Source organism: Pogona vitticeps, chromosome 6, assembly GCF_051106095.1.
Source record: "Pogona vitticeps strain Pit_001003342236 chromosome 6, PviZW2.1, whole genome shotgun sequence".
Taxonomy (NCBI): domain Eukaryota; kingdom Metazoa; phylum Chordata; class Lepidosauria; order Squamata; family Agamidae; genus Pogona; species Pogona vitticeps.
In genome coordinates, this window is record NC_135788.1 from 112,764,469 (window position 1) to 112,773,794 (window position 9,326).

Below are 9,326 nucleotides of genomic sequence, written 5' to 3' on the forward strand. Positions count from 1 at the left end.
ACAAAGGATCTCCTGTATGGAGAATTAGTGCAGGGAAATCACCACAGAGGGAGACCACGGCTGCGATACAAGGACATCTGCAAGCAGGATCTGAAGGCCTTAGGAATGGACCTCAACAGATGAGAAACCTGGACATCTGATCATTCAGCCTGGAGGCAGGCGGTGCATCACAGCCTCTCCCAATTTGAAGAGACCCTTGTTCAGCAGGCTGAGGCAAAGAGGCAGTCCCAAAAGCAGCCAAATCGGAGCTGTACGGAGTATAGATTTTATTTGTCTTCAGTGTGGATGGGATGGTCGCTCTCGAATTGGCCTTCTCAGCCACACTGGACACTGTTCCAAGACTTCCATACAGAGCACGTTACCATAGTCTTTCGAGACTGAAGGATGCCTACTAACTTTTCAACAGTTAAGACAAATGTATGGGCACACATTGTCTGAAATCCTGTTGGAGAGCATAGTAAGTCGCACTAGAGTGGCGGAGATTGAATCTGGGGATTTCATGAGTCAAGTCCTCCATAAACTCCATTGATTCAAATAGGCCTGTTCAAGTTGTGACTTGCTTTAGTGTAGCGCATTGCAACTAGAGTAGGCCCATTTGAGTCAAGGAAATTTAAAGAAGAGTCGACTCATCCTATCCCCACTGATTCAACGGTCTTACTGTCACTATGCCGAGCAACAGGATTTCAGCCAACAATACACCTTGACACAGTTTTCCCACAGGGCTGGAAAGAAAACAAGATGGCCTACCTGAAGGCCATGTGGAAGAGGCAAGTTTGGTAGGAAAGGAACTGCTGTTAAGTATGAACATGATTTCCAGCTCTTGTTAGTTGGGTCAGAAGAAGCCTACTTCATCTCTCTTACTCGATCAAATCCTAATCCAAAAGCGGTAATTATTCCGTGCTAATAGGATATACAGTAAATAACAAGAGAAGGAAGTTTGGAGAAAATGCTGCTAAGTTTAGTCATGGGCAAAGCGTCGAAAAGTTCCTTTTTCAGAAGACAAATAGCAGAACCTCCTAGCCACCATGGCCATATTAAGCGTGGTATTCTGGGGATTGTGGCCAGAATCCTATTGGGATTTTACTCTTGAGTAAATGAAATCACATAAGTTGTGGTGGCAAATTCTCGCCTGTAATCCAAAAGAAAAGAAAACATTTTTAAAAGGAGGGGAACATTTTCTTTGCTGAACACAGGATGAACCAAGAATTTCATGACTTTTAATTGAGGGAATCCACTGCCTTGTCAATTTATAGGCAGAAAACACATTTCCAAACATCTAATCATGAGCTTAGCAATGTTTTTACTACAGTACTCCTGTTCCTCTCCCTCTTATAGCAGCATGATAAGGCAGGGTTCAGATCAAATTAGCTTTTTCTCTTAAAAAAACAAACAGGTAAATTGTGTGAAGGATGGGAGCTTTTCATTTTTGCATGTCATCCTGCAGGTTAAACGCCGGAGTTTGAAGCAAGAAGAAAAACATATGGGAGGGGGGAACCAAAGGGGGGAAAAGTTTGTATGTAGAGAGGGTGGGTGGCTTGAGCCGTGTTCCTACATCCCCACCCCAGGGAGCGATAATTACAAAATCAGTTGGGCGTGTGGAGCAAAGTCCAGCATTAGATTTCGGAGAAGCCCAGGCAATGGGCCAGGAGCAAGCTCTGTAACGACAGATTGGATATGGCCAGCTTGTGTCCTGTTTCAGATTCTGGGATCTAGTGATTGCAAAGAGAGAAGAGACAACTTGACGACAGGAATTTGGTGTTCTCTTCGCCAGCAGTTGGGTGGGCTTCTCGTACAAAGTGAAGGGACCACGGGCTGGGACCCCGTTGTTCCTCAAGAGTCTGAGGAGTGAGTCGCTTTCCCCATGGCTTCCTTTATGCTGTTTGAGGATCTGACCCCAGATTTCTCCTGCTCGATATGCCTGGAGTGCTTCTGGGAGCCAGTTTCCCTTCCTTGCGGGCACCTCTACTGCCGAGCCTGCCTGGAGGCACTCTGGGGAGACCACAGCAGCAAGCCGATCTGCCCGCAGTGCCGGGAGATTTTCCCAGAGAAGAGGTACATCCCGTGCAAACTTCTGGGGACCTTGATTCGCCGGATCAGGGGGATGGATCTAGGAGGAGCCGAGGATGGCCAAGAAGCTACCGTGTGCCGGAATCGCATGGCAACCCCAGTCCACAAGGCGATGAAGTGCTATAAGGTGCAACAGAGTTCTTGGGGGTGAGATGGGGGAATTCGGTGGTTGATTTAGTTCCGGCAGAGCTTTTGCAGATCCTCTTAGGCTGTGCTTCTCCGGGTTGCCACTACGAAGGAGGCCAGGAAAACATCAGGTAGAATTCCAGCCTTCTTGGTTGTGGCCACCAGCCCTTCGTAACTGGCTCCCAGTCAAGCTGATCCTGGCCCCCTTTCCCTCCCTTTAAGAGGTTACTGGAGACATGGCTCTTCATAAAGGCCCTCCATAGCAACCTGTTTGATTTGTTTTCATTTTATCATTTGTTGACTGCCCAGGATAATGCTTCGCGCTAATGGGTGGTATCAAAATCTATGTAATTAATTAATTAATTAATTAATTAATTAATTAATTAATTAATAGACTAATTAATTAATTAATTAATAGACTAATTAATATACTAATTAATAAGTTAATTAATTAATTAATAGACTAATTAATAGACTAATTAATTAGTTAATTAATTAGTTAATTAATTAGTTTCTTAATTTTTGGGAGATCTTGTCTTTGATGGCCCCACAGTGCTAGGGCTGCAGGTTTGTTTGGTGGATTAGACCTATTTATCTACTCACATTTTTTACATGCTTTCGAACTGCTAGATTGGCAGGAGCTGGGACAAGCGACGGGAGCTCACTCCGTCACGTGGATTCGCTCTTATGACTGCTGGTCTTCTGACCCTGTAGCACAGAGGCTTCTGCGGTTTAACCAACAGCTACTTGCAGGCTGGGAGTTGGTTAATAAACTGTTCCAAGGATTCCTGGACCTCAAAACCTTCTACTGCATCACTGCCTTTGAGAGGAGAAACATCTGGTGTCTTTTTTTCTAGAGCAGCCTTCACTAGTCTGGTTTTCTACCAATGTGTCAAATTACAATCCCCATCATCCTCTACCTTGCCAGGTCAGTCTGGAAGACAGCCAGTATATCTGGATGGCAAGGCATTGGGATGATGAAGACTGCATCACAAAGTTTAAGCTTCCTTTGGAAGGGAAAGCAGCAGAGACTTCTGGTGTCTTTGTAAAAGGTGTTTATTTCCACATATACAGGGGGAGCATGGTGGAATTTAAATAGAATCCTGAATCAGGCAGTTTTGTGCATTAGATACAAAAATAGTATTTGGCCCACGGTGTAGTGGAGCTGGGCTCTGCAGGGTTGAAATTCTGGGAGTTTTCGAGTAGCAGGAACTACGATGTCATGTTTCACCACATAAGGGAACACCTCTTATTTTAAAATGGACTAAGTGAGCCTAGGTCTTGATCCTGAACCTCCACTTGCATTCTTGAACAGGAAGAGTTGTCACTGGCTATTTCTCAGATGGAATCTAACTTGACGAAGCTTCTCACGCTTAAAACAGAGGAAGAAGAGAAGCTCCAGAACTACCAGGTAAACAGCAACAAGATGGAGACAAATAAACTGAGATTCAGTGTTTGGGCATTCGGACCACGGAGAGAACTATCCTTATCTACCTTTCTGATTTCCAGGCAGTCCTGCTGAGCTTGGATGACCACATCTCTGCTCAGTTTAGGCAGCTCCATCAGTGTCTACATGCCCGGGAGAAGGCGTGTAAAGCACGGTTGGCAGAAGAAGGGGGAGCCCTGCTCCAGGAGACAGAGGAGAGGCTGGAGATGTTGAGGAAAGCCTGCCAGGTGGATCACGAGTTGCTGCTGGATGCCCAAGGTCACCTGGAATTAGAAGACCCCGCAGGCTTCCTCAAAGTAAGGGGAAAGCTGGTGTTTGTGAAAAGATTTTGTCCTTTACCTCCAACAAAAACCTAATTCTCCTTGATAAATCCACCTGTGTCTGGGTTTACCAAATCCTTTGGACTAGCTGCTTCCTGCATTTGAATAGTTCATGGCTGACAACTTTGCTCTAAGTTGGAGCACAGGTGTGTCACAGCAGCTCACTGAATGGTTAGAAGGGGGTTGCAAACAGGCGATTTGCTATTGCATGCTGGCACTGCGTGCTGTCAAGTCACACCCGACTTATAGTGACCCTAATACGGCTTTCAAAATAAATTAGATATTTAAGGAGTGGGCTTTCAAATTGAAACAAGTTCAGAGGAGGGCAACAAGGAGGATCAGGGGACTAGAAACCAAGTATTATGAGGAAAGGCTGAAAGAACTGGGCATATTTAGCCTTGACAAAAGAAGATTGAAGGGAGATAGGATAGCACTTTTCAAATACTTGAAAGGCTGTCATAGAGTAAGGGCAAGATCTGTTCTCCATCAACCCAGTGTGCAGGACATGTCATAATGGGCTCAAGTAAGAGGAAGCCAGATTTCGGTTGAATATCAGGAAAAACGTCCTAACTGTTAAAGCAGTACGACAATGGAACCCAATTACCCTGAGAAGTGGTGAGTGTTCCAACACTGGAGGCATTCAAGAGAAATTTAGACAACTACCTGGCAGATATCCTTTGATCTGTATTCTTGCATTGAGCAGGGGGTTGGACGTGATGGCCTTACAGGCCCCTTCCAACTTAATTATTCTGTGATTCTATGATTTTAGCAGTGCCCCCACTCTGGTGAGTCTCCATGACCGAGCAGAGCCAAACCTAAGTATTTTCTAAATCCTAGTCCATTGCTCTATCCAAGACATCAAACCTGGTACCTGGTACCTATCTCTCTGTATACCTAGGGTTATAAAGCTGGGGCCAGGTGGTTCCAGAATTCAGAATTTTATAGATTCTGCTAGTCTTCAGCTAGTCTTCAGTTAACCTGGCTAATTTTGTGTTTTTCCCCACTTCCCATCTGCAGAATATAAATTCACTCCTGAGTAGGTGAGTGTGATAAAAGACATATTTACTTTTTAATATAGATGCACCACTATTTTTTCAGCTATAAATACATCTCTCCCCCACTTCTTTTTATGTGTGTGTGTGGTTGTGTTCCCATTTGGCAAAGAATAAAGCAGCAACAAAACACCCCAGCTTTTCCCGTGGCACCCCCCTCGTGTCAGATGCTTGGACAGTTCAAGGGGCCTTTGCAGTATGTCGTTTGGAGAGAGATGAGATCGGCTCTCAACATAGGTGAGTTGGTCGTTGGCGGAAGCACAAGGAGGGGGGAAACTATGTTGGCTTTCTTGAATGTACCACCTTAAAAAGTTCAGAATTAGTTGATTGGCGGGCATAAGGTGGTGTCTCCTCCTGAAATGGTGAGGTGAGCCCCCACTCCATTAAGAAAATGAAATGCTGATGTGGTCAGATGGTCCTATTCTGTGGGAACATGGACTCAGGCTGTTTATGGTAGGGGTGGAAAGAAGGTCCATCCACCAGCTAGCCAACCTCTTGTTTGGAGCATCTGATTATCACTGGTTATTGAGATTAAGGGAACAGGAAGCTGTGTTTCTATGGAAACCAAACCATCACTCCACCTAGTTCAGCATTACCAGGGCTGTCACTAGGAAAGAGTGACTGGGGCTTTGGCTCAAAATGTTAGGGGCACACAGATTGACTATTGGAAGGAAGTCAATCCTGCTGGAAGAGTGTGTTGGCCTTTTCTACAGGAACCCACCAGGATCTCAAACTCTAGCCACTGTTAGACTGTTCGGGAATGTTAGGGATTGAACATGCAACTTTCTGCACATAGAACATGGGATGTAATCAGGATTACGATTGGCCTAACAAAAAAGCAGAGCAAGGAGGAACTGAGTTCAAATCATAGATAGGTGAGAAACACTGGTGTGTCATGGGCAATGATGTCATGGGTAGGCGGCTGAACTTTGAGAGAACCGAATGCTGGTACAGTTTTGAAACTTGATTTTTCTTTTTATTGTTCCCTGACTTGAGGAAAGTGACTCAGCGTTTTCCTAGATGGAGGGGTGGAGTACAAATATTTCAAACAACAGCCTAATCTACTTCAAAGTAGTAGATTAGTAAGTAATCTACTAATCTACTGTTGTATCTCAGAGTATGAGATAAATGCTCCCATGTATTATTTTCTGGGTTCCTTGGAGTAAGCGTGGAACATCAGAGGCCTGGTAGTAAGTGTGGAGTAAGCAAAATCGCAGGTAAAGTCTTTCTGAGGGAAGAATACATTTAAAATAAAACTCCTTGTTCAGTGAGAAAGGAAAATGGTAGGTGCTGTTTTTCACCCTTTATGTGCTAGATTTCTAAATGCAGAGAGTATTAAAATGTGGCCCTTCCTTGTTGTTACCTGAAGTGACACCATCGAAGATGTGCTCTTACTCTTTGTGTTTGCTGGCTTTGTGGTTAATCTCTCAGTAAAGATAGTCAGTGCTTACAGAGAATGGCTTTAATGTCATTGAAGAGTTTTGAGTGTGCCCTTGATGTCAGTGCTGTCTTGTGAAATGTAGTACTGCTCTTGTAATTCTAGACAGCTTGAAGGTAGGATCAATAAGACTGTGATTAAGATATGGAGCCAGTGTGGAATAGTGGATAGAATGATGGACTAGTTCAAATCCTCACTTAGCCACGCAAACTCCCTGAGGGGGATGTAATCAGTAAATAACTTATTGAACATCCCACAGACCACAAAAGCCCTGTCAGAACAACATCAAATAGAAGTGGTTTGGCAGCACATAGCAGTATAATGTGAGGACAATAATAATAATAGTAATAATAATAATAATCATGTGCCGTCAAGTCAATGTCGAGTTATAGTGACCCTTTCCAGGATTTTCCAGGTACAGAATATTCAGAAGTGGTTGACTGTACACCCTTCTTCCTCGGGTGTCTTTGGGACTGTGCAGTTTGCCCAAGGCTACACAGGCTGTCTCTATTTCACAGGAGGCACAGTGGAGAATCAAACTCCCATCCTCTGGTTCTGCAATCAGAGACCAAAACCAGCCAGCGAAGGACATCATCATCATTAAAATTTAGCTTTCCCCCCTCCTCTTTCTGTAGATTTCCCCCCAATAACGCTGGACCCTGAAACGGCTCATCCTTGTCTTGTCCTTTCGGATGACCTCACCTCTGTCCGGGACGGCCAGATCCGCCGGGATGTTGAGGATACCCCTCTGCGGTTCAACTACTGCGTAGCAGTGCTGGGTTGCCAAAGTTTCTGCTCAGGGAAGCATTACTGGGAGGTGGAAGTTGGCAAGAAACCTTCTTGGACCTTAGGACTGGCCTACGTCTCCATCAACCGCAAGGGGAAAATTGCCGCCTCCCCTGGCAATGGATACTGGGTCATCCGGTTGCGGAAAGGGGTGGAACTCGTGGCTAAGGATATGCCTCCCCACAGGTTGTGCCCCAACGCCTTTCCCACCAGAGTTGGGGTTTATCTAGACTATAGTGGGGGACTGGTGTCTTTCTGTGATGCCTCCACCATGGGTCATCTCTACACCTTCGTTAGCCCCAGATTCACAGGGAGATTGTTCCCCTATTTTTGCCCTGGCCTGTGCAATTCAGGGGAGAATTCCACCCCATTAAAAATATGCCACCCTCCCCTTTTGTAGAGGGAAAAGAGGACCCCCCCCCTCTTTATTCTAATTCACAAGATGATTTAATGCATTTGTTCCTCCTGGAAGATTTCCCTGGATAGATCGTACTTTATCTTAAACAGGAAATCATCTTGAGTCTCACCTAAGGAGATCTCCTCTAGTTTAAACCCTTCAGTTGTAATCTCCCGGGCAGTGGCACCCCCTTGTCCGTTGATCCTTCCACTCTGGTCACATCCAGCATGAACAAATAAAGCAAAGGTCGCCTCGAGGATCTACAAGGAAGACCCATAGAAATTAAAACAATAAGAACAGGAGATTATCCTGAAATGCCAGCCCAAAAGTGGAGACTCAAGTTGCAGGACTCCTTGTCAAGTTGGACTGAAGTCGCACTAGTGACTCAACTCAAGTTTTTTTCTTCAGTGACTCGGGAACTCAACTCATGACTCGGAACTCACCCACTCCTTTCCTCTCTTTTTCTGAGGAAAAAAAAGCTTTTTTTAAATAGGGACTTGGGACTTGATACCAAAGACTTGGATTCTGGACCAAGGACTTGAACTCGGGGCTTGGACCCCAAAACGTGCCAAGATCCCTTCATCAGCCTAAGTTTTCTTGCCTATTCAGTTCTTATTCCAAAGACATGGGCAAGCAATTATATTGAGAGTAGGATCATGCTGAAGACATCACTACCTGGATTTAATTTTTAGTGTCCTGACATGGGATGTGAAAACTGTAAATAGTTATGAAGTTGTTGCTTGCAAACCAGCTCCGAGGTTCTTCAGCCTCCATGTCCTTCCTGCCCTTGTTCTCATTACTGGCCAGAATTTGATTGTTTATGAATACCAAGAGTTAAGTGTAGGGGTATAGATCACAACGGCAAAATACTGCTGGTTAAGGAGCTGCTGCTTGCATTTCTTATCAAGTGCCAAGTCAGGCTACCAGCACTCATTGAAGAATAGAACTGGAGACTCTTCAACTAGAGGCAATTAATTCCTGTGATTTACTCTTTTGTATTTAAAGCTCTGCATGGAAGCAGTAGGATTCTGGCCTCTTTACCTCAAATGCTCAGCAGTAACAACTTGCATTTTCCCTTTCTCATTATTTGATTAAAGTATTCTAGTTTTCTGCATTTTATGAGTTGTATGATTGCTTGTTCTTTATTCAGTTGCTTTCGTACTTTTTTGGTCACCCTCTGGATGCAACACATTTTTAGCATCTGTGAAATCTACATTTTATTACTTCTTTGTTTGTCACTCACTTGTGACTGAGGACTGATATATCAGTAGCACTAACATTAAAAGAGGAATTGAACAAGCAAGACTGGCTCAAAATATCATATTTTATATTTTCATTTTTGTCAGGGTGACTGCTCACTGTTCCCCTCCCCTCCCCAGCTTCTTACCAGAGAGCTGGACCTTTTTCCTAACTTTTTGAAGAGTTTGTGGGATCTCCATAGAAAAGTAACAAACATGAACTGTAGGTTGTTTTCCTTACCAGGTCTGTGGTGTGCCTGGAAATCCTCTGGATGAATTAATATATTATTATTAGTTTTATTTATATGCCGCATTTCTCCCAACAAGGGACCCAAAGCAGCTCACAATGTTAAAATTCACACAATTTAATATCAGGTGTGATTGCAGCTTCCTCTCTGATGCTTGGGAAAGTCTGCCATCTGAAATGTGAAAATGGTATTGCAGGCTATGGACAA

The 9,326-nt window shown here is 44.3% G+C and overlaps 1 protein-coding gene and 1 long non-coding RNA gene across 2 annotated transcripts in view; both read left to right on the top strand.

The window, feature by feature from the left end:
- The window catches only part of LOC144583411 (uncharacterized), a 409,702-nt gene that overhangs the window by 103,860 nt on the left and 296,516 nt on the right, over positions 1–9,326 (top strand). The window lies entirely within an intron of this gene.
- On the top strand, positions 1,449–8,747 carry LOC110086411 (E3 ubiquitin-protein ligase TRIM69). Its single transcript, XM_072976919.2, has 6 exons — positions 1,449–2,194; positions 3,509–3,604; positions 3,703–3,936; positions 4,978–5,000; positions 5,125–5,249; positions 7,086–8,747. Exons 1-6 carry the CDS (start codon positions 1,862–1,864, stop codon positions 7,634–7,636), a joined length of 1,362 nt encoding a protein of 453 aa, XP_072833020.2. The 5' UTR covers positions 1,449–1,861; the 3' UTR covers positions 7,637–8,747.